Raw genomic sequence first — 26,787 nt, forward strand, 5'->3', positions numbered from 1 at the left:
GCCCTAATTGTCCATGGGCTATTAGCGAGCTGAGATATGGCATAATTATATCAGCCACGTGGATACCACGTGGCCGGAGCTGCTGTTGTCAGGTCCTACCTCTTTAGCTCGAGGTAGCCAAGGGTTTATCAAGATTATTTAAGGGCCGAGTTAGAAATATGAAGACCGCGGGTCAAGAAGGCATCCAGCTCGAGGCACGAGCTGGAGTTGGAAGCTGTGACCCTTTATAAAGTCAACCACGCAATGTAAATTTCCATATATCAGACATCACGTGTCTGATATATCCCTGAATTCTCGGACACGCAACATGAACGTGCGTGTTCAGGTACGCACGACTGGGTTGGGCCGTGCGGCCCATTATCCCCCTTACCTATTGATTAGACCACACTTCATTTGTCAGGTCTTAGGAATTAATCATGAATGTCACAAAAGTGACATGATGGGTAAGAAGGTCACGGGATGACCCCCCTTACCAACTCCCAGGTGCCCTCTCCTATAAATATGGAGACCCTGGAAGTTGCAAAGGGTTGGATTCTATTGTGTAACGAAATACCCTGTAAAGAATACCAGAAATATAACAATAATATTGGCTGGTGGAGTAGAAGGATTTTAACCTTTGAACCACCTAAAAACGTAGTCGTATCATCAGTTCATTTTAAGATCATTCATCTGTTTCGGTTCATAACTTAGCACTAATCCCTTTATCTTATTTTCTTAATTACCTGTTGGCGAAGAACCGCGTCAACAGTGACCAAGATAAAATCTCTTTGTCTCGAAATCTCTGCATTAGACTTTACTGCTGGTATGTCAGGCTCTAGAATTAAAAGAATCATTATTCATGGATTAAGAGCTAAATATAGAAGTCTTATTGTTGCAATACAAGGTTGGTAAAGCCAACCTTTTCTTATTGAATGAGAAAACTTACTAGCTGACCAAAATGCGTTGACTAAGAAAATATATAGAGTCTCGATAAAGAGTGATGAAGAAGCACTCTTTAGTAGCAATAAGAAAGGTCAAACCCAACCAAGTTCTAGCAGAGGTTCAAGAAGATATGATGACAAAGATGGTCATCATGGAAGCTCCCAAATAGGGGAGCCCAAAAGAAAGATAACTGGGGTGGCCAATTTAAGAGTAACAATAGATACGGTGGTAGATGATACAACTGTAGGAAGAAGGGCTACATTGCTAAAATTTATTGGTCCAAAAAGAAAACAGCAGAGGGAAATGCAGTCATGTCAAACATAGAACAAGAAACCGACAAAGAAGGAGACTTAGAAGCATATTTTTCTATGGAGGAAGAAGAATTAGCACTGACAACTACTTATCCTGGACAAATCAGCTTCAACAATGATTGGATAATGGACTCTAGTTGCTCAAACCATATGACAAGAGATGAAGAGAAGTTGCAGAACATGATCGAGTACAAAGGTGGTTGTGTGGTAGTGACAACCAATAACTCAAGATTACCAATCACCCATATCGATACAACAAAAATTGTGCCACGATTTAATTCAGGGGAAGTACCACTTCAATATGTCTACCATGTACCTGGAATGAAGAAAAACTTATTGTCGATGGTGCAACTTACAACATTAGGCCATTACATCGAATTCAGTCCTCATGATGTCAAGATATATCAAGACCTTAAGATCTTTGAAATATTGACTATGAAAGGGAAACTTTTAGAGTCTGGCTATGTAATGTCAGCAAAGTCAGCTTGTGTGGACAAGACTTGCAAGAGTGAAACAACATATTTGTTGAATGTAAGGCTAGGAAATTCGAGCTATCATAAACTCAAGGGGATGATGAAGAAGTCTATGCAAAAAGAATGAACAAAGACTGTATGTGTTAGCTGCCAATATGGTAAGGCGCATCATTTACTGTATGAGGACTCAAAGTTTAAAGCCAAAGCATCGTTGGAGAAAATCCATTTTGTAGTATTCGGGTGAGTCAAGCACTAATCAATCAGTGACATGCGATACATGGTTACATTTATTGATGACTTCTCATGGTATGTATGGGTGTTCTTTATAAAAGAAAAATCTGAAACTTTTTCAAAATTCAAAGAATTCAAAGAAATATTGGAAGGAAAAGTCGGCAAGAGAAATCAATGCCTGCAAGCAGACAATGGCGGTGAATACACATCAGATGAATTTTCTCAGTAGTTATGAGAGTGTTGCATACACCATCAATTCACATGTGAAAATACACCTAACATAGTGGAGTAGAATGAGAGAAAGAATCGACATCTTGTAGAGACATGTCGAAGCATGCTACACGAGAAGATTGCTCCAGGGAGATTTTGGGTAGAAGGTATGAAGACAACAACTCATGTGATCAATATACTTCCCTATGAAAGGTTAGGGTTCGTTTTACCTTTTGAGAAATTGTGGGGTTGTAAACCTACAGTTAGTCACTTTCAAGTTATTGGTTGTGTATGCTACGTGTTTGTGCCAAGTCATCTACGTAGCGAATTTGACAAGAAGGAAATTCATGGTATCTTTGTGGGATATGATAGCCAGAGGAAAGGGTGGAAGTGTTGTTATCCTACAACTGAAAAATGTTATACTTCAAGGAATGAAGTATTCGACGAAGCCTCATCATGGTGGTCACCACAAAAGGAAGAGTTGCCAGATTTCAATGAAATAAAAGAAAATTTGCATAAGAAGATGGGGGAGCAAATTGTTGAACTATATTCGACTCCAGAAATGGATGTAGAAGAACAAAGTGACGAAGACAACAAAGAGGCCACAAAAACTCTTTGGAAAACAGGAGTGCATCAAAGAGCAGTAGACGATGCAAGTGATACTAAACTAGAAGCAAAAAGCCCACATCCTCAGAGATCGGCAAGAGCACGAAAGTCGAATCCTAAGTATGACAATGGTGTTTCTCCTTCGATGCACAGAATATTCGCCATCCCGCGAGAAACTTGTACACTTGAGGAAGAAGCTGGAAAGGCACAATCCCCAGGAATTTAAGGAACCGCACGAAGTAATCATGGAGCGTAAGAGTAGCTCCCACACTAATGTGGCCTATTTTCCAGGCCCCGAACTCGCCCATGTTGGTACGGGCCTTCTCCTCCTTTCAGGCCAGTAGGTTGTAAAAAAGCCCTGGAGTCGACTCTAGTCCCAGGTGTTTCTCTAGAGCATCCAATATCCAGTAGTTCCAGAACTCGTTCTTCTCCCCGTCCATTTCCCATATATTGTCAGTGGGAAGTTTGCGCCTTTCCAGGACTATGGGCCCCGATTGAACGACATCCTCCAGATGAAGAGTGAGACCACAACTCATGATTAGGGACCTAGAGGCGACAAAGAAAACAAGAACCAAGCAGTTAGCACCAAAATCGAATAAAATTGGTTGACGTACGAGGGTTCTCCTAAAACTGCTTTGAAAAGTCCCCTCCAGACTCGGGATCAATAGAGATCCCAAGATCTTTAGTCACGAACTAAATATTTTCTAACTCACCGAAAATAGTTTAGAGGCGTCCGAATTGATCCGGGACAACCGGACTATTAGGGGCTATAACCTAGAAAATCTATGGCTCATGCCTACCACGATCTTATTCAGAACCACCTACAGAGTGGTAACGACCCTAATATTTTTATGGCCGCACGAATAACTTGACAATAAAAATGACTAAAAAGGAACAAAAATATGAGAAAAAAGACTGGAAAAATTAATGAGGGATATCAGACTCGAAATTCATAGAGTCTCAAGCGACAACATCATAAAAACCTTAGTCTTGAACCTGAGTAGATGATACAGTAGTTCGTCGGCACTCCTAGATATGTAAACTGGGACAGAGTTCTCTGATGGCTGAGTAGGAAGAGGCCTAGTTGGAAACAGATGAAGACGAAGGTGAATTAATCATTGGAGAATCTCGTCAGAAAAATGAGACATAAAAAACTTTCCTTTTTGCTCCGAATAGATGAAATGTGCAGAGTTTAAAAATGAGTCTGTCGAGGTATTTATAGGGCTGAAATCCACTATTTGATCCAACAATCCATAGTGGGCATTACGAGATTATCCCCATCTGACGGTCCCGGATGATGCAGAGGCTTTAATTGGACTAGTCGAACACTAAATCGTGGATTCGTCAATCCAAGATCCGCACTTGCCTTATCCAACGGTCCATGTTGAGAATCTCAAAGCTATCCTTATCCAACAATTCCAAATGGTGCAGAAGCATTAAACATCCTACTAGAGTACCTAATAAACTTATTTTTGTACGGACGAGACGTCTTGAGAATTGCGTTGACACCCATCGGTCACTTGGACAATCAAAAGATTATTTCCATATCTTTAGGGCGTGAGTGGCACAGATGCACCAATCAACCTGGAGACACATGTTTGAGACATTGAAAATTTGAAAGGATGGGGATTGCCCAAATGGCCCCCAAGTAAATGAACCTGAATTCTAGTAAATGAACTGGGATATTTGAGATTAATTTGGGAGTGTAAGGCAAGTCTCCACAATGAAAACATGAATGAAAACTTTGGGGGTAAATGTTATCCCTGTTTTCCACCCGTAACACGTGGCATGACCTAATGGGTCTGTGGTCCCTCTTAAAGAGGTCCAAGCCCACCCTGAGCCCAATGAACAAGGAAGGAAGAAATCCTAATAGCCCAATCATCATCGAGCCCAACAACGTTTGATGGGCACGAGCATGACGAAGGAACCAAGAATAAGATGCATGTCTGACTCATCTTCCTGGTCCTGACCTACCTGTATCCTCTGGGATGCCAATGAGGTGGAAAACTAACTAGTCGATGGAGAAAGACCTTATCAAGAGTCCAGGGGAGATATTTAGTGTCACAATATCCGAGTCCTGGTGAACGAACCAAGACCTTGGTAAGTAAACTGGGACATTATTAAACAAACATGGACCACACGTTCGGATAAGGAAAACTTGATCTTCCTTGATGCTGACATGTCCCCGAGAAATCTGAAAATTGATCACCTCAACTAACCTATAGAAGAGGGTATGCACGAAACATACACTGTTCCTAGGAAACAGTACTGCCACTACTCTGGAAGATGCTATACCCAATATCTCCTTAGAAGTCCACGTGGACCATTCTGAGCTAACGTATAATGGGCAGCTATAAGGCTTGGCCATGCCTGAGTCGGCCCAATGGGCCCAGATTAACTACATTTTATTATGCATGATTCTTTGTATTATGGCTCTATTAGCGAGCAAATCATGATTACATCCCTATTGGGTCCGGATTAGCCCGACCCAAACCCACTACACTTGACTTCCTATAAATAGGGTAAGATGTACACCATAGCAAGGATCCCAGAATTTCTCTTGTAAGCAATTACTCTGCAAAAACTTGTAGAAAATTCCATTTTCAAAAGCTCTCTAAGGCTTAATACAACAGACTTGTGGACTAAGGTCAATAACACCCTAACCACATAAAAAATTTGATTGTTCATCTCTAATTCTTTCTTTTCAGCCCTCACGTCTTAAGATATTTCTAGTTTCCGAAAAACTATGTAAACACCAATAAAAACAATGCTAGAAAATTCTAGCAAAATTATAGTCGGTCACCAAATGGACTTTCACCATCTATATATAGGACCTTGGGTCCTTTTGTAATGACCCAACTAGTTCTAAGACATTGGACCATTAAAACTACTATACATAGACACTAATTTCTAGAAAACATACATAAGAAATATTCACTACTTTATTAAAAAATCCAAAGTAAATATTGAAATACATAAATGCAAGGTATGCGATCCTATTGTTTTAAAATAAAACATCACTTTAAACTAAAGGAAATTATTTACAAAGTTAGGTGCAGAAAAACACATAAAAACGTAATAAAAAGACTAAAAATAACGTGGTCCTCGAATCGTTCAAGCAGTTTATCGAATCCCTTCTTCCTCAATACATAAACCAAGCTACTACGAATCCTTTCGCCCATATCTATTTTCTTGCATACATAAAAATAAAGGAACGAGCCTAGTGCCCAGCAAGAAAAATCTACTAGCACGTAAAACATAAACACAAACATAAAACTATATCAAAACATATACTATAAAACATATATCACTATTCTAACTAATGTCATTGGTAACATTGGGGTTTACTAGCTAAGCAACTATAAGCCTCAAAATATATTGAGGTTTGCTAGCTAAGCAACTATAAGCCCCAAGAAACATAAAACATCGAGGTTTGCTATTTAAGCACTATAAGCCCCAAAAACATATTCATATATATATATATATATCATAACATATCAAAACATTTTATAACATAATCATATAATAACATACAAGCATATAGAAACTATCATATTTTCCTTACCAAAACCGGGAGATGAGAACAAGGATGGGATTTGGAACACTCCTAAAACCAACAATACAAATGTGAGTATTTTTATAGAAAATAGATGATAAAGAAGAGAACTAAACCACCAAGATGTAGCTTACTGAAAAGAAACCTTAAGTTCAAAGAACTTAAATACCTAACCAAGAATGGAAAACAACGAGTTAGGATCTGAGTCAAGAAAACTAAAGAAACATACAGTAATGAACTTAAGATTAGGAATACCTTTGGATGTACTAGAACCAAACTACACCTCAATATTGCAAAACACACTATTTATCTTACTTCTCAAGTGTTTATAAAGCTTATGATGATAAATCTTATACTCCAACCCAAGTGTTTATCACTCTATAGTAAACCTAGCAGCTTGAAGGCTCTGAACTCAGCTTGAAGAATGAGAAAAATGGCTGGGTACTAGGTCCTATATATAGAGTTCAAGGAGTGAAACTACCTCCTTTTAGCTTGAATAAAAATAATGACTATTAATTGAAAATACATGAATATTCGTTCAATAAAGGCTTAAGACTCGGTCAAAAATGTTCAGAGGCTTGTCAAGAGGTTAAGGAATGAATTAAGCTTGGTTTCAAAAACATTTGAAACTATGGCCCTAGGGCTGATATATCTCCCATCATAGGAGATATATCACCTAGGCTTATGTCCCGAGTGTTCGTCGATTCGTTTGTGCGAAGTTGACGTATTTTTCGTATTCCCCGTGTCGCGATATATCGCCCCTATAGCTGCGATATATCGGCATACGCTGAAATATTAGACATGTAATTGCATTTTTCAGATTAATTTGAATTGGATAAACAACTTTGAGTTTTAAAGCTACTGACAGGTCCTAGAGTTTTTAAAATATTTCTCTTATATAACTATTCATAAAAAATATTTAATTCCTTAATAAACATGAACATGACAAGTGTCATGATCGTATTAGTTCTATCTAAACCTTATAATATAATAAATGACATCTTTATAATGAGCTATATTAATCAAACCTTATGTTATAATTAATATTCTTAAACTATAGGTTAAACTTATAAAATCTATAAGTGTTGCTACGCGTGTTCAACTAAGTCCCGGCTTGAACCAAAATCCACAGTAACTAACATACTATAACTACTACTAGCTACTACTACTACTACTACAATTTTGGGACTCTATAATTCTCCCCTACTAAAAAGAATTTCGTCCTCGAAATTTACTTACCAAACAATTTCAGATACCGGGCTAACATGTCTTCCTCCAACTCCCACGTTGCCTCCCGTTCAGAACTATTACTCCATAGGGCCTTGACTATCGGAATACTCTTGGACCGTAAATCCTTCATCCCTCTATCTAGGATGCTAAGCGGTAGTTCCTCGTAACTCAAGTCTTTCTAGAGTGCTGTCATATCGTACTTAAGGACGTGAGATGGGTTTGACATATATCTACGCAACATCGAGATGTGGAACACATTGTGGCTATCTGCTAGAGCTGGTGGTAGGGCTAATCTATATGCAACTACTCCCACTTTGTCCAATATCTCAAAAGGACCTATAAACAGGGGACTAAGCTTGCCTTTCTTCCTAAACCTCTTTACACCTTTCATAGGAGATATCTTTAGGAAGGCTTGATCTCTGACTTTGAATTCCACATCATGCCGCTTGGCATCCGCATAACTTTTCTGATGACTTTGAGTAGCGAGCATACACTTTCTAATCAGCGATACTACTTCCTGAGCTTTTCTAACAGCTTCGAGACCAAGAAGCTGCCTTTCTCCTACCTCGTCCTAGTGTAACGGCGATCGACACCTTCTTCCATGAAGTAGCTCGTAAGGCACCATTCCGATCGTTGACTGGTAGCTATTATTGTAGGACAATTCTATCAACGGCAAGTACTTACTCCATGATCCTCCGAAATCAAGTACACAAGCGCGCAACATATCTTCTAAAATCTGTATGGTACGCTCGGACTGACCGTCTGTCTGAGGATGAAATGTCGTACTAAGACTTAACTTGGTACCCATGGCTTGCTGTAAGCTTCCCCAAAATATCGATGTTAACACTGATCCTCTATCAGATACTATTGTCTTAGGGATTCAATGCAGCCTTACTATTTCTTGGACATAAATGTCTGCATATTGATCTAGTGTGTACGAAGTCTTAACATGCAGGAAATGAGCTGACTTGGTTAGTCTATCTATTACTACCCAAGCCGAATCATGCTGCTTACTTGTTCGTGGCAAACCCGTCATGAAATCCATGGCTACATCATCCCATTTCCATTCTGGAATGCTAAGTGGTTGCAATAAGCCTGCAGGCCGCTGATGTTATGCTTTCACTTGCTAGCATACTAAACATTTAGACACAAATTCTGCTATATCTTTCTTCATTCCTAGCCACCAATATATTGCCTTCATGTTGTGAGTCATCTTGGTCGATCCTGGGTAAACTGAGTATGGGGTGTTGTGCGCTTCTTCTAAGATCTTCATCTTAATCCCTTGATCATTTGGCACACATACCCGATCATTATATCTTAATAACCCCGATCTTGATATTGAGAAATCTGTGGCCTTGCCTTCTTTAACTGCATCCGTATGTACTACTAATGTGTCATCATGCCATTGCCCAATCCGTATTTCTTCTAACAGACTGGACTGGATGGACAAGTTAGCCAGCTTACCAATGACTACTTCTATTCCGGCATAGATCAGCTCCTTCTGTAGCGGCTTTTCTATTCCATCTAATGCTGCTAGACTTCCATAATTCTTCCTACTTAGCACATCAGCAACTGCGTTTTCCTTTCCCGGGTGTTATATGATTTTGCAGTCATAATCCTTCACTAGTTCTAACCACCTACGCTGTCTCATGTTGAGCTCCTTCTGAGTGAAGAAATACTTTAAGCTTTTGTGGTCCGTATAAATCTCACACCATTCTCCATAAAGGTAATGGCGCCAGATTTTCAATGCAAAGACCACTGCTGCCAACTCCATATTGTGTGTTCGATAGCATTGCTCATACTCCTTCAACTACCTTGAGGCGTAGGCTATCACCTTGTCATTCTGCATCAGCACTGTAATGACCCAACTAATTCTAGACTTTGGACCATTAAAACTGCTTATACATAGACACTATTCTTAAGAAAACATACATATGAAACATTCATAACTTCATTAAAAACTATAAAGGAAATGTCGAAATACATAAAATTCAGGGTAGGATATGGGATCCCATTGTTTTAAAAATAAAACATAAATTAAATCTTAAATGAATTTGTTAAAAAAAAGTGCGGAAAAATACATAGAAACATAATAAAAAGACTGAAAAAACTTCGTCCTTGAATCGTTCATGCAGTCCACCGAATCCATTCTTTCTCAATACACAATCTCAAACCCCCAAGAATCTTTCCGCCGCCATACTATTTTCCTGCACATATAAAATAAAGGAATAAGCCTAATGCCCAGCAAGGAAAATCTACTAAAAGCATAAAACATAAACATAAACATATAGCATATAACATATGACTATAAAGACGTATACCATATAGGACTACACTATTAATGGCCATTAAGACATGTGATAAACCATCTACATCCCCTGTCTAATATCTGAGGTAGGTTAGATCACATGATAGTATATGATAACCCATCTAGGTCCCCTGTCTAATATCTGAGGTAGGGTAAATCATAACTATAAACATAAAGATTATAAACACTAGGGCACTAAGCAACTATGAGCCCTAGATAAAACATAACATAACGTACTATATCATAAACATATTATACATAAACATACACATAAGCATATAGAAACTATCCTATTTTCCTTACCAATACTGGGATGTGAGAACAAGAACGGTACATACAAAAATGAACTAGGAATAGGAATACCTTGAATGCACTATAACCAAACTATACCTCGATATCGAAAAACATACTATTAACCTTACTTCCCGAATGTTTAATAAGCTTAAGATGATAAAGCTTATAACCCCAACCCAAGTGTTTTAACACTCTAAAGTAAACCTAGCTGCTTGAAGGCTCTAAACTCAGCTTGAAGAATGAAAGAAATGGCTGGGTAATAGGTCCTATTTATAGATTTCAAGAATGAAAAGATCTTTCTTTTAGCTTGAATAAAATAATGACTATTTAATTGAAAAACATTTGAATAATCATTCAGCAGAGGCTTGAGACTCGGTCAAAAGATTCTGAGGCTTATCAAGAGGTTATGGAGTAAAATGAGCTCGGTTTCAAAATTATTCAAAAACCTTGCCAGTCGATATATCTCCTGGGCTTATGTTCCCGAGGCTCGTTGAAGTGTTCGTGCGAAGTTACGTGTTTTTCGTATTCCCCGAGTGGCGATATATCGCCCCCTAGAGCTGCGATATATCGGCATACGCTGAAATATTATACACGTAATTGCACTTTTTCAGCCTAATTTGAATTAAGTAAACAGCTTTGACTGAGTCCCATAACGATTTCAAAGCTGCTAGTAGACTGTGAGATTTTCAAATATTACTCTTAATAAACTATTCCTCAAAAATACTTAATTTCTCAATAAACATGCACATGACAAGTGTCATGATCTTATTGGTTTTATCTAAACCTTATTGTATAATAAATATCATCTTCATAATCAACTATATTAATCAAACCTTATGTTATAATTAATATTCTTAAACTATAGGTTAAACTTATAAAATATACAAGTGTTACTACGAGTGTCCAACTAAGTCCCAGCTTGAACCAAAATCCACAGTAATAAACATACTATAACTAATACTAGCTATTACTACTACTACTACTATCTAACTTGCTAAGTAAAGTTCTTGGACTCTACAAGCACACAACCCAACCCTTGCTTCGACGCATCACAGTAGACTAAAAACTTGTCGTTGGATGTCGGTACACAACGTATTGGTGCTGAGCATAGCTTATCCTTAAGCAACTGGAAGCTCTCTTCACACTTATCAGTCCAGTTGAACCTTTGCTGTTTCTAGGTCAGGTTGGCGAGCGGAGTGGCTATCTCAGAAAAGCCTTCTACAAACCTTCGATAATAACCTACTAATCCCAGAAAGCTTCTTACCTCTGATGCGTTCTTCGGTCTTGGCCAATCCTTCACAGCCTTTACCTTGGATGAATCTACTGCAATTTCATCCTTGGATACTATGTGGCCGAGAAATGCTACTTGCGAAAGCCAAAATTTGCACTTTTTTAACTTGGCGTAGAGTTGATGCTCCTTCAGTTGCAACAAGATCAACCTTAAATGTTTCTCGTGCTCGACTTCGTCCTTTGAGTACACCAAGATATCTTCGATGAATACTACGCCGAATTTATCCAAGTAGTCTTCAAAGACCTATTCATTAAATCCTTAAACGCAGCTGGAGCATTGGTAAGACTGAAAGACATAACTAAAAACTCGTAATGCCCATAACGAGTTCTAGAAGTTGTCTTAGGGATGTCCTCTTCCCGTAACTTGAGCTGGTGATACCTGGACCGTAGATCAATCTTTGAAAACACAGTCACACCTCAGAATTGATCAAACAAGTCGTCAATCTAGGGTAGTAGGTACTTATTCTTAATTGTCACCTTATTCAATTCACGGTAATCTATGCACATCCTCATGCTTCCATCCTTTTTCTTCACAAATAGAATTGGTGCCCCCCATGGAAAATGGCTTGGTGTAATGAAACCCAAGTCTAGGAGTTCTTGCAGCTGCGTCTTTAACTCCTTGAGTTCTGTAGGTGCCATCCGGTATGGTGCCTTGGAGATAGGCTCGGTGCCTGGTACTAATTCAATTGTGAAGTCAATTTCCCGAGTCAGCGGCAACCCTAGTAAGTCGTTGGGAAATACTTATGGAATTTCTTTTACAATGCGGACATCTCAACCTTTAAGTGGTGTTTCCTTTACCACATTCGTGAAGCTGGCTAAGTATGCTTAACATCCTTTTTCTATCATCCTCTGAGCTTTGTGAGATGATATTAACGGTGTGCGTAGTCCTGAAACTTATCTCATAAAGCACAGTCTCTGGCCGTCAGGAGTCTCGAACGTTACATTTTTGCGTTTACAGTCGATGGTTGCACCATGCCTTGCTAGCCAGTCCATTCCAAATATTACGTTGAAGTCTTTGATCTCCAATTCTATCAGGTCTCCTTCTAGTTCTACATCCTCAATCTTGATCGGTACGCCTCGTACTATCCGTGATGATAGAACTACTTCGCCAGAAGGGAACTCTGTTACAAACCTAGTTCTAAATCTTTCACAAGGTTTGTCTAGTTTCTCTATCATTCCTAACGAGATATATGAATGAGTAGCCCCTGAATCAAATAATACAGAGCATACATTGTTGAGGATAGAAACCTGACCTGTAACCTCTTTATTGCTATCATCAGCTTCTCCTTGGGTTAAGGCAAATACCCTGGCAGGAACCATCTTGTCATCCCTTTTTCCCTCTAGCTTGAGCTGGGGACACTATTTCTTTCAGTGACCTTCCTGACCACAATTGTAGCATCCCTTGGTGTTCGCATGACACTCACCAGGATTTTTCTTTTGGCACTTAGCACATTGCCGGTATTCTACATAACCCGGCCTATTACCTCCATTATTCATCCGTGCCCTTTTATCGTTGTCGGACTGCTTGTTTTCAGGATGCCTTCTCTTCTGACCATTATTGTTGTTAGGATGATTGTTGTTGTTGTTGTGGTTGTTTTGACCATTTTGAGGTTGACTCTGCTGCTTAGGCTTAGGCTTACTGGCCTCCTCTTTACTAAAATTCACCTGAAGCCTTTTTACTTCTATTGCCATTTCTAGAACATCAGCATAAGTAGCATTTCCTGGGTTGGCTAACTTAACCCCTAGCTCAATCTTTGGTCACCCTTAAAAAGTCAGTTGGAACCATTTCTAGTGAAAACTTGGTTAATCGGTCGAATTGTCAAGCATATTCTGCTACTGATAAGTTCCCTTGCTTCAGACCAGCGAGCTCCTCAACCCTTGAAGAAATGACTGCCAAATTGCAGTACTTTTTGTGGAACAGCTCCACAAATCTGGTCTAAGTCATGGTGGTGACACCATGAGTCTAATGAACTAAGTCCCACCATATTCTAGCATCTTTCTTGGGCAGAGACGAAACACAGGATATGCGGTCCGCGTTGCTGAGATTCGTGTGTCATAGGATCAGCTCCACATTTCTGAGTCATTCTTTCGCCTCGAAGGGGTCTGTTGTCCCTTCAAAGTTTGGAGCGTGTTGCTTATGAAACCGCTCGTAAATTGGCTCCATGTGCTGAGTTGGGTATCCCCCATAAGGACGTACTTGATGGGGTGCTGGAGCCACTTGCTGATGTTGTGGTTGGGCGGAGGTGGAGGCTGAGTCTGAGGCTCAGCCTGTTGTCGCTATTGCTGTAGTAATTCCTCAACTTCTTGTCGTAGTCTAACAATTTCTGCAGTGTTGTCAACCGGCGGCGGTGGCGGCTCATTTCGGTTGGCAGTAGAACACACTCTTCTTCTGCGAACCGGAGGGGCTTCATTGATCTGAAGAGCAGCGTTGGAGGCATTGGCATTGGTGCGAGCAGACCTTCTGAGCGATATCTTTAGCGGAGTTCTAACATGTTCTAACAGTTGAGAAAAACATGTTAGAACTTACCCTAATAGGCTCTAAGGCAAAACTTAATCTAAACAAACATAACTCGGACCTATTAATTAATTATGACTTTTTATGAGCATTATATAAGCCTTCTTTATTATTAGAGTGGGTTTCTATACTTAGAAAAATAGTCCATCTTTATTATTTTCTAACTGTGTTTCTAATAATCCTATATGACTAAATTCTCAGGTTCAAAACTCGTCGTTGTTCCAAAGTTAACCATATTGAGGGAGGGCTGGGATCACTAAAATCGTTCCCATTACTATGCCCCCCTAACTCTCAATATAGAGAACCCGATTCATTGATTTGTATCCACCCTCACCGAACTTGGTCATTATTTATTAAATTTATTATTTATTATGATTGCAAAAGAAAATCAAACTTATACATGTCAACAAAATAACAATGATATTTATTTGGAAAAAAATGTTTTCACTATTTACAATCATAAATGCAAATAAATAAAATAAATAAGAAACTAATCTATTCTAAAAATTGAGATCTTCTACATCTGATCCTTCATCTAACATGTCATCATCTATCTCCTCATATTCATCATTATCTTGAGCCTCAAAATGCCCTTGAGGAAGATTCGTAAATATTCTATGTTTTTGCTCATTTGTAAATTGGAATTCCATTTTAGATGTGAACCTAAGTATGAGGAAATAATATCTCATAGCTATCGGTAATTCATCTTCGTCATCTATAGTCTCCCATATATCTTCTAAGGCTGCAATTACAGTAGGATAATCTCTAAAAAGTCTAATTACTAAAACATATTGCTCCGTAGCTCTCATCATGATTTGCTTAGTTTCTTGGAGGTGACCTATCTCCCTGTGGAATAAGAGTAGTCTTCGAGTTATTCTTTCTAGCACTCCTACAGTGTTTCTTGGCTCTCTAATTCTTTTCAAGGCCTTAATGGCTTGGATATCCTCATAAGTTAATGCTCCATTCATTCTTAACTGAAAACATAAAGGCTTAAATGTTAGCTATACATATAAACAAAATAACTATAGCTCAAATACTTACATTGGCGGTTAGATTCAGAGCTTGAGCGTGTGTATCAAGGAGAACTTCATGCGAAAGAACCATTTCTTTGATACCAACTGTAATGACCCAACTAGTTCTAAGACCTTGGACCATTAAAACTACTATACATAGACACTAATTTCGAGAAAACATGCATAAGAAATATTCACTACTTTATTAAAAAATCCAAAGTAAATATTGAAATACATAAATGCAGGGAATGGGATCCCATTGTTTTAAAATAAAACATCATTTTAAACTAAAGGAAATTGTTTACAAAGTTAGGCGCGGAAAAATACATAAAAATGTGATAAAAAGACTAAAAATAATGTCATCCTCGAATCGTTCACGCAGTCCATCGAATCTGTTCTTCCTCAATACACAAACCAAGCTACTACAAATCTTTCTGCCCATATCTATTTTCCTGCATACATAAAAATAAAGGAATGAGCATAGTGCCTAGCAAGAAAAATCTACTAGCACGTAAAACATAAACACAAACATAAAACTATATCAAAACATATACTATAAAACATATATCACTATTCTAACCCATGTACATGGTAACATTGGGGTTTACTAGCTAAGCAACTATAAGCCTCAAAATATATTGAGGTTTGCTAGCTAAGCAACTATAAGCCCGAGGAAACATAAAACATTGGGGTTTGCTATTTAAGCAACTATAAGCCCCAAAAACATATTCATATATATATATATATCATAACATATCATAACATTTTATAACATAATCATACAATAACATATAAGCATATAGAAACTATCCTATTTTCCTTGTCAAAACTGGGATATGAGAACAAGGATGGGATTTGGAACACTCCTAAAACCAACAATACAAATGTGAGTATTTTTTTTTTATAGAAAATAGATGATAAAGAAGAGAACTAAACCACCAAGATGTAGCTTACCGAAAATAAATCTTAAGTTCAAAGAACTTAAATACCTAACCAAGAATGGAAATTACGAGTTAGGATTTGAGTAAAGAAAACTAAAGGAAACTAAAGAAACATACAGAAATGAACTTAAGATTAGGAATACCTTTGGATGTACTAGAACCGACCTACACCTCAATATTGAAAAATAAACTATTTATCTTACTTCCCAAGTGTTTATAAAGCTTATATCCCAACCCAAGTGTTTATCACTCTATAGTAAACCTAGCAGCTTGAAGGCTCTGAACTCAGCTTAAAGAATGAGAAAAATGGCTGGGTACTAGGTCCTATTTATAGAGTTCAAGGAGTGAAACTACCTCCTTTTAGGTTGAATAAAAATAAAGAGTATTAATTGAAAAATACTTGAATATTTGTTCAACAGAGGCTTAAGACTCGGTCAAAAACGTTCAGAGGCTTGTCAAGAGGTTAAGAAATGAATTAAGCTCGGTTTCAAAAACATTTGAAACTATGGCCCTAGGGCCGATATATCGTCCATCATAGGCGATATATCGCCTGGGCTTATGTCCTGAGTGTTCGTCGATTCGTTTGTAAGAAGTTGACATGTTATTCGTATTCCCTGTGTGGCGATATATCGCCCCTATAGTTGCGATATATCGGCATACGCAGAAATATTGGACACGTAATTGTACTTTTTCAGCTTAATTTGAATTGGATAAACAACTTTGACTAAGTCATAAAACAGTTTTAAAGCTGCTGACAGGTCCAGGAGTTTTTAAAATATTTCTTTTATAAAACTATTCATAAAAAATACTTAATTCCTTAATAAACATGCACATAACAAGTGTCATGATCTTATTAGTTCTATATAAACCTTATAATATAATAAATGCCATTTTTATAATCAGCTATATTAATTAAACCTTATATTATAATTAATATTCTTAAACTATAGGTTAAACTTATAAAATCTATAAGTGTTTCTACGAGTGTTTAACTAAGTCTCGGCTTGAACCAAAATCCACAGTAACTAACATACTATAACTACTACTACTATCTAATTAGCTAAGTAAAATTCTGGGACTCTACACCTTTGTGTAGTGTGTCCAAAGTGAGTATACAATGTGTTCTAAAGAGTGTGAGTCTATAAGTAAGTGAGCTATAAATGTGTCTAAAAGAATGTGTGTGAAGAGTGAAGAGTAGTAAGAGTGAGTGTTAGTAAAATAAAGAGTATGTATTTGGTGTGCATTTTGGTCAATTAAATAGTTCAATCTCGGTCTAATTACTTTTGTTCTAATAATGTAATTACGTTTTCCCCCATATTGTGGTGTTCAAGTCTGGATGCTATGTTCATTATGCATGGTTTAACAACACAATTTTATAAGCTAATACAACTTCTACACAATTTTGTTATAGCTATTTTTTTTTTCAAATATTGTAGGTTTGACATGGACCGACATACTTGCTGTGTATAGTATGTGGTTGATGATAACATTCTTGGTAAGAGTGTGGCAGCTTAATTACAAGACTGCTGCCGCATGTCTCAATATATTTTGGGGTGTCGTCAATATATTTGCTGTGTATATGCAACATATCGTGGATTCTTTCATGGGTAATCATTGGATGGCTTTTCTCTCGACGCTTTTGTATGCTAGTGTAAGTTTTTCAATTTTAAATCATATTGTATATTTGATACATTATATAAATATATATATATATAATAAATTGATTATAGAGTATGTATTTTATATATTGGGGTTCAGGGATTGGGTTTTTTATCAATATCAGCATTAGGGACTTGCATGAACGATGAGGAGTCGTGCCAAGTTAAAACAAGATACAAGTTCTCGTTCTTCTTAGCAGTACCTCAATTACTTGTGGGCACTGCATTTCATCGATTATACTCAGTAAAAGAACTTAAAACTGAAGAAGAGGACCCAAGACCATCTAAATTGGTTGGCTTCTTAAAAATACTTGCTTTGATACTGTTTCATTTGGTTGGAGCGCTTGCGCTTTCTAACATACCGCAGTGGGCTCTTCAATTTGGAGTGGCAGCTATGTGTATGTTGGTGGCCGCCTTGATCTTCCGGACTGGCATAAGTTCTTACCAGAGACGCAATGCTCCAGCAGGAAGCTTCCTAACTGCTATGCGTAAGGTCATTGTAGCCGCTTTAACATCCACTGAGCCCAACCACAACCAGGTTCCACGTTATGGTCATCGCCTCAGGTATGAGATTCCATCTTCATCTCATATATGTGTACACTTGCACATTTTCCACTTTTAAAAAAAAAAATACATGATTTTTTAATTGTTTAGAAAACAACAAAAGTGAATTACAACTACAGCATTGTTATTTCTTTATTAATATATATATTTAATAACATAAAATTGTGCGCATGCAGGTGCCTAGATAAAGCCATAACTAATTTACCAAATAATGTTGATGAGGGACAAAGGAATAGGATGATCCAAGATATTCTAGAAACTAAAAATGCCATATGCAGAATCCCCTTTTGTATGGCCTTCTTCATGTTGGGTATTGTATCTTCAGTGGGAGACACTTACTTTATTGAACAAGCATACACCATGGATACAATGGTTGGACACTACAAAGTCCCTCATCTTGTGCTTTATTTATGGTACAGACTCTCCAAATCACTGCTCGGCAAATTTTATTATAAAATAATGCAAAAACTAAAGGAAAATAATTGGGTCACGTCGAAATACGCTGGCTGTGTTGGAATAGCTTGCTCCATGATGTTTGCAATACAGTGTTGTTTTGTTGCTGCTGGCGTGGAGATGGCCAGATTGGACAGGTACCATAAATCTGGTTCTGATGATGAAGGGATAATTCCCATGAGCATGTTTTGGTTGCTCCCACAATACTTTCTCCTTGGGGGCTTGGACGGGATTTTAGACGAAGGCATTGATCTGTTCTTTAATATTGGTCATTCCTCTACTTCTTTTAGTCGTATTATGGGTGTTTTTTCTAAGGGCGTTATTGGCTTAGGATCAATAGGTAATGTTTTGTTGACTTTTTTGCTTGGAATCGTTCATACTAGTTGGTTTGTAGAAGACATCAACATGAGTCGGTTGGATAAGTATTTCTTCGTATTGGCTGGATTGAGTATATCCAATCTTATTTACTACACCATCTTATACTATTTTACTAGTTTGAGATCAGAAGTGAGAGAAGAGAGTTAGATTAATTAATTAGACCACATCGATCATTGTTGGAGGGTTTTATCGGTGTTACAGTTTAGTTGCTATAAATAATTACACCATCAATAATATAGGGGTATTCATACCCTTGCTGCATGTAATCAACTTTAATTGGTTTGTTAGTTTGGTATGTTATAATGTATTACAATGTATTGTATTATTCTATGAAAGTATTATATATATTGTTTTGCATTATATGATATTAAGATTGATGTACCTTTTTTGTTTTGTATTATTTTATGATGAATTTTAAAAGAAAAATATAAAAAAAATATTATTTGGGAGACCCAACAGAAATAATTTAGAAAGATTGGACAATTATTAATTGATAAATATTATTCTTAGACTTAGGTGATACAATTTCAAAAAGATGGACACCCAACTTATAAATTATAATTAATTACGAAGAGATGCAAAAATAATATTATAATATATAATCAACTCTATAATTAAAGTGGTTTGTTAATATAAAATTACTAAAATAAAAAAAAATTTAAATATGTAATAAATATAAAATTATAAAAATATATTTATAAAAAATAAAAAAATATTTATGATTTAAGTATTATTTGGTTTAAATATTTTTATTTTAAGTAATATATAATAAATTAAAAAAACACATTTATTATAGAATTTTTGAAAAATTAGCTTTTTAGAAAAGTTAGTTTAGCTCTAACTTTTACATGATTTATTTAATATAAGTTGTTTTCAGACTATTTACCACTTTTATTGGTACTCAAAAGATAGAGGTTTAATTTTCATTGGCTTCAATATATTGCATTATTGGCATATTGTGATATAAAATGTGTTTTACCAACACGAAGAAGTGACGTTAGAGGATGAAAACGTGTGGAAATGAAGCTAACATACTACATTTTGTGCAATAATTATAATAAAATGTTGAAAAAAAAATGTAAAATGAGGTTTGTATATTTAATATATTTGGGTGATTATATAATAGTGCAAGTTAATCAGAATATAATATTTTCTCTCATGTAAACTATAATTTTTTTTTTTTTTTGCAAACCTGACGAGTTCTATTCTCACATGAAACATTTGTAAACTAATGAAAAAACCCCAATCATAAAATACAATTCCATGGTGACTAAAATGTCCAAGTCAAGTACGAAACAACCACTACTTGAAATTTAAAATTTTAGAAATTAATACCAGTCCTTAAAAACCACACCAAACCATACCAACCATACCATGAGTTCTCCTTCTTATCAATTTCAATTCAACTCCAAAATATAAATAAAAAAATAGTTATATTGTAAGCTAATCAATAGTACACACATATAATTCTTTGGTTTATGTGGCGAATGTAAAACCATTCATCAAAACTAATTACAGTAAAAAATGAGATTTCACCATTAACTATGATAAAATATGATATATCATTTTTCATTTCACAACAGGTTTGAACAATTGAACGCTCCTCATAGAACAATATATATTGGATAATATTTAAAAAATGTTTATCTTCATCCCATTTAGTTAAAATTGGAATTCTCATATTGTATTTGTTGTAGAACTTATTGTTTATATATCATTAAGACTGCTGGCTGGCAATTCGTGTAAACGTGTCAGATTCGTGTCGACACGATTATGACACGGCATGATTATTAAACATGTCAAAAACATGAACATGAACTCGACACGATTATAAAACGGGTCAATACGACAAGACACAATAACACGATTATAACACACGACACGAATATGATTATTAAATGTGTCACTTAAACCCATTTATTTTCGTGTCATGTCATTGTGTCGTGACCCAAATTACCACCCTAATTAAGAGCATCTTAATGGAGATGCAAACTTATTATCTATTGTTAAAATTGTTTACCGAGTGGTAAACTAGGATTATGAGAGATAAGAGAACTAAAAGAAATGATTTAATGATAATCACACAAGATTTTTACGTGGTTGGAGTGTTAATGAGCTTTAGTCCATGAGTCAGTTGTATTAGAGCTTAGAGAGCTTTTGACAATGAAGTTTTCTGCAAGTTTGAGCAGAGTAATTACTTACAAGAGAAAATCTAGGATCCCCTCTACAGCACACAACTGGTCCTATTTATAGGCAGTTGGGTGCAATGGGCGTGGGCCGGACTAATCCCGGCCCAATAGGAATGTAGTCATGGTTGGCTCGCTAATGGAGGCTTAATACAAAAGATTTTGCTAAATAATATACATTAATTAGGGCCCATTGGGCCGGCTTGAGCATAACCAAGTTTTACAGCTGACAACAGTACGCAGCCTCAGACTGGTCCGCGTGGGCTTCTAAGGAGATCATGGGGACAGGATCTGTCAGGGTAGTGGAGTACTGTTTCCCAATAACAATGTACATTCCATATGTAACTTATTCTGCAAGTTAGTTGAGGAGACCAAACTCCGCGTTTCTTAAGAATGTGTCAGTGTCAGGGAAATTCATTCTTGCCCTAACCGGAAGCCTGGTCCGGGTTCATTTACAAATGTCCCGGTCCATTCACTGGTGACCCTGGTTCGTTTACTAGAGCTCGGGTTCATTCTTGACAAGGGTGTATTCTCAGACTGTTGGGCCTGCCACCCTTACTCATATCTCGGATGATGCCATTAGGATGAGACCGGGAAGATGAATTAGGTCCGCATCTTGCTCCCGATTCCCTCATTATGGTGGTGCCCATCGAACAATGTTGGGCTTACTGACGATTGGGCCAATAGGAATTTCTTCTTCCCCATCCAGTGGGCTTAGGCCTTTGATCTCTTTGAGAGACCCATCGATCCATTGTGTCATGTCACGTGTCCGGGGGGAAAACAAGGATAACATTTACCCCCCAAGTCTTCGTCTATGTCTGCAAAGTGGAGACTTGCTTCATTCTCCCGGATCAAATCCTAATATCCTGGTTTGTTTCCCAGAAGATGGGTTTGTTTTCATGGGGGCCACTCGATTAATCTTGCATGGAGGAGGTTTGCATCAGTGTCCTTGATCAAATCCCAATAGCCTGGTTTGTTTCCCAGAAGGTGGGTTCATTTACTTTGGGGCCATTTGGTTGATCCCTATTCTTTCAAATTCACCACGTTTTAAATAGATGTCCCTCAGTAACTGGTGCGTCTATACCACTCGCGCCTTGCGGATTGGGAAATAATCTTTTGATTGTCACAGTAACTGATGGATGTCAGCGTGAGTTCTGAAGCATTCTGTTTGCATGAAAGATGTTGATAGGGTACTCAAGTGGGCTTTTTAATGCCTCTAGACCATATGGGGCCGTTGGATGGGGATATTCTTTAAAATTTCTTAATGTGGACCATTGGATCAGGTGGGCGTGGATCGTGAGTTGGCAAATCCATGATTTGGTACTTGATGGGGGCTAATTATAGCCTCTGTGTTTTCTGGGATCGTTAGATGAGGAAAATCATTATGAATCGTTGGATAAAGCAGTGGGTTTTAGCCCTATGAATATCCTTAGAGTTTCATTCACAACTTTACACATTATAACAATTGGAGCTAAACGAGAGCTTTTTATGTCCGAGTTTGCCGACGAAATTTTTCGACGACTGCTTTCTCTCCATTCTTGTGTCTTTATGACTCAGCCTTTTTCGTCACGATCATCAGAAGGTCTGATCTCGGTCCAACCAGTAGATGAACTCTTGTATCGCCTTCGTCAATTCAAGGGCGAAATCTTGCCAGTCCTATCGCCGAAGACTCTACGACTTTCATGCCCAATGCCTCACAATAAGCTCTCTGGGCTTTTGCCTCTGTTTATTTCCTTTTATTTTTTGTTTTGAAGTATTACCTCTGCGACCATAGGACTGTCAGAGTTGGGACCACCGTGTAGGGTGGTTCTAAGTAGAACGGTGTAGGTCTATAGTATAGAGTGTCTATGTAATATCTCTAGTAGAATTGTCCCAGATCACTTAGGGCTTTCTGAGATTGATTCAGACACATTAGAGAAAAACCTTTCACTCCTAGTACCCGACCAAGGCTCTTGGGATCTCCATTGATCCTGGATCGGGGTCTAGAGGGGACTTCTCCAAGCAGTTTTAGGAGAAAACCCCGTACCTTAACAATTTTTCTTGGGTTTTGGTGTTGTTTGCTTGGTTTTTTTGTTTCCTTTATTGTCTCCAGATCCCTGATCATGAGCCGCAGCGTCACTTTTCACCCGGAAGACTTCGTGCAATCGTGCCCCATCATCCTGGAAGGGCGCCAGCCTCCTACTGGCAACACATGTGAGATGGATGGGGAGAAAAATGAGTTCTGGAACTATCGAATGTTGGACACATTGGAGAAGTGTTTGAGAGTAGATACAACTCTCGGACTCTTCTTCAACCGGCTGGCTAGGAAGAAAGATAAGGCCCACACCAGCGTGGGTGAGTAAAGGGCCTGGAGTGTAGGCCACATAAGTGCGAGAGCTACGCTCCCGCTTCATAACTACTTCGTGCGATTCTTAAAGTTAATGGAAATCTCGCCATTCCAACGCCTGCCCCAGGAGTACAAGCTGCTCACGAGGTGGTGCTTCTTCTGTGCGTCTAAGGAAATCTTGGCACCCACCCCTACAGAGGTGTTGTAATTTTACAAGCTAGAGCCGCAGCTTAATGTCAAAGACAAAACCTGAGACAGATTCTACAAATTGAAGTTGCGCGGTAACTAACCGGCTCCCTATAGCACTTGGAAGCACCCCTGGATGTTAGACACTATTGGTTCATGACATCCGGGTTCCTCCTAGAGAAGAACCCCACGTTGGTGTTGAACTTCCAGCGCATGGGTAAGTTGTTTTCCCCCTTGAATCTTTTGGTTTTTCTTTTGTTTTGTCTGTCTCCCACTCACATTTCTAGGAAACAGGATTGTACGCCCAGACTCTCCTCACCAAATCGATCCTGGACTGGAAGAAGTACAACGCCACCCTGAGCATGGAGGAGCTGGACATGGGGGGCTTTATGACCACATAAAATCTTCATCTGGTTGGGATGCTCGTCACCAACCAGACGATAGATGCCCCTAGCCTCCGGGGGCTGCAGTGCAAGAGGGACCCCACCGTGAGGGAGGAGTTGGCCCTCGTCCACATCGAGGCTGTAGAGGTCGCAGCCCAGGAAGACGTGGAGAGGAAGAAAAAGAAGCAAGCCCGTCAAGCAGAGAGAGTCGCATCCAAGGAGCTGGACGCCCTCATCGAGGGGGCTCAACCGAATACTAGGGCTCCCCGAGCCAGCGTCTTGGGGAAAGGTAATTCGCGTTTTCTTTTAATTTATGCTCCTCACTTTGAGGACTTAGTTAAGGATAGGCAAATGTACCGAGACTACCTGATCGAGGTCGTCAGAGAAGTGGGGCTTCCATGCCCCATTGTTCTAGATACGCTAACCCTCATGTACTCGTGCTGGTTCCCATAGTACGATACTTTTCTGAACCTGGACGACATAGGGGATCACATTCATTCCTTTGCATTAGGGGAGTTGAGGCATGCCCGTTCTTTAGATAAGGGTTCGTTCTTTAGGACTTTAGACCTTTTTATTTGCTTTAAGTTTTGACTCCCGCCCCCTTCATATACTTTGCTGATTAATTTCTCTGATATTTCAGGAGACCTAGACATGTCTAACCCCGTGGCAAAAATTATGGAGATGATTGAGGCCAGGGTGCCCGTTGCCAAGGCTTTAGCGAAGAGGAACGGCAAGGGCCAGCCCAAGAAGAAAGTGCTCGAGCTAATCCTTGAGGATTTGAGGCTGAACCTGGAGGTTACCTACGGTGCGTACTGAAACCATTTCGTCCGTGCCCGCTTCTTCCCCGGTCATCGAATTGGAGCAGGAGCCCTTAGAAGGTCGAAGGGCAGAGAAAAGGGTCGCGGACTCAGCCGGTAGTGTAATGACTCAAATTTCCTAATATGGCTTAGGACCTTGATTAGGAGGCCGGGAGAGCCATAATTGATTTATTATGCCATTAAATGATTATATGCATGATTATGTGAGTTATATTATTATATGATGATAAATGCATGCATATGGGTCCACTTTTCATTATAAGGGAATTTTGGTAATTTGGTCCGTTGAAGGCATATTTGTATATTTTCATGCATGTTGGTGAATTATGAATGAGGTCACATTATAATGTGGATTTGTTCGACCTATTCGGCATGAGACGATCTTTGAATGTAAGTTAGCGGTTTGTTCATAACGGGAGTAATTTTCAGGTTTGCGGTGAGTCTCGGGGTAATTTGAAAATTATTACATTACTAGGAATTAAAAGGGTAATGAGATATGATTTATTAATTATTTGAGAATATTGGGAATAACAAGAATTGGAGGATGTTAATTATAATTAAAGAGTTAGACGGGAAAGGACAATTTTGCCCTTGGTGGCTTACAAAGGAAATAAATAGGTTTGGGGGCATTTAGGTCATTTGACCTTAGGATATGTTTAAAATCATAAATGTAACGTCCCAACTCCAGGGACCATTACGGTGTGCCTTGTAAACAGTGCTAAACTCGCTAATCGAGTCTTTTGGCCAAAATCGTGTAACTAAGTATGATTAGCAGTTTAGGGATTAAAATTTTTGGTTAAGATGTAACGTTTCACTAGAATGTTTAATATATACGTTGGGATCCCAAAAATATAATTTCAGAGTCTATTACAGAAAACTATTTACAACATGCCGATCTAAGCGGCAAAACAGGGTTTAACCCTAGTTCCTCCTTAAACCTCGACCGTGGCGGACGAGCAGCTGCATATGTAAACGTTATCACCTAAGCTCTCCAACTCAAGGATGGTCCAGCTTTCTTTTGCCTTTACCTGCACCACATAGCACCCGTGAGCCGAAGCCCAGCAAGAAAACATAATATAACATGATATAATATCAACAGTAATTGTATTGATTATTCAGGACCAACAGTCCAAACAAATAGGTGATTATCACAAAAGTCACAAATGTGGGGACAGCACCCTTTAGCCATGTGATGATACGATCACCAGGACTTAACAAACGAGTGATCATCTCACTAGCATCAACAGGATAGGTGCATGGTGATTGGCCACCAACATAACCTTCCTCCCGACTCTAGAGTCGTAACTATGGAACAGCGTTCCCTAGCCATGTGACAAACAGTCACCGGGGCCCTATGCCCTGGCTCTGAGTGCTAGTCTTAGACTATTCAAGCGCTTATATGTTTATCGACTTTAGGGTCGGTCCAGCATTAATGCCATAGAGCCATTCAATGCATGTTCATCGACTTTAGGGTCGGTCCAGCATTAATGCCATAGAGCCATTCAATGCTGATATCGATTAGATCTAATCTTCATTCGGCCCTGCGTCCTCGACGCTTATGCCGTTTATGGCCCTCAGGTCAGTGAAACACGACCAGTGTTCAACCCGTTGTGAACTTAACTAATAAGTCACAGCCTCACAGACGAATCTGACACCATTGCCGATTCTGACTAATAAGTCAGTGCCATACACAAGTAAGCCATGCCACCAAACATATATCACATGTCCAATATCCATAAACAAGGTATTCAGCATGCTTACTTAACAGGTACTAGTACAATTAGGACCATGCACAAACACAGAGGCTCAAGCTCTGAACGATATCATACTCAGTACACAAAGCATGTCCTAATCACATGTTTCTCGTGCATCACATGCATCATATTTAACAATCCAACATGCATCAATAACAGCCATGCATGTCACGTTTAATAAT

At 38.4% G+C, this 26,787-nt stretch overlaps 1 protein-coding gene across 1 annotated transcript in view; it reads left to right on the plus strand.

Moving 5' to 3' along the window:
- The window catches only part of LOC133802481 (protein NRT1/ PTR FAMILY 5.5-like), a 36,047-nt gene extending 16,797 nt beyond the window's left edge, over positions 1-19,250 (plus strand). Inside the window, exons 3-5 of the mRNA XM_062240795.1 lie at positions 17,336-17,550; positions 17,658-18,121; positions 18,298-19,250. Of these exons, the coding sequence (XP_062096779.1) occupies positions 17,336-17,550; positions 17,658-18,121; positions 18,298-19,099 (1,481 nt within the window). The 3' untranslated portion in view covers positions 19,100-19,250. The remainder of the gene's footprint in view (positions 1-17,335; positions 17,551-17,657; positions 18,122-18,297) is intronic.
- Positions 19,251-26,787: the final 7,537 nt, after the last annotated feature.

The sequence above is a fragment of the Humulus lupulus genome, chromosome 9, assembly GCF_963169125.1.
Source record: "Humulus lupulus chromosome 9, drHumLupu1.1, whole genome shotgun sequence".
NCBI classification, from domain to species: domain Eukaryota; kingdom Viridiplantae; phylum Streptophyta; class Magnoliopsida; order Rosales; family Cannabaceae; genus Humulus; species Humulus lupulus.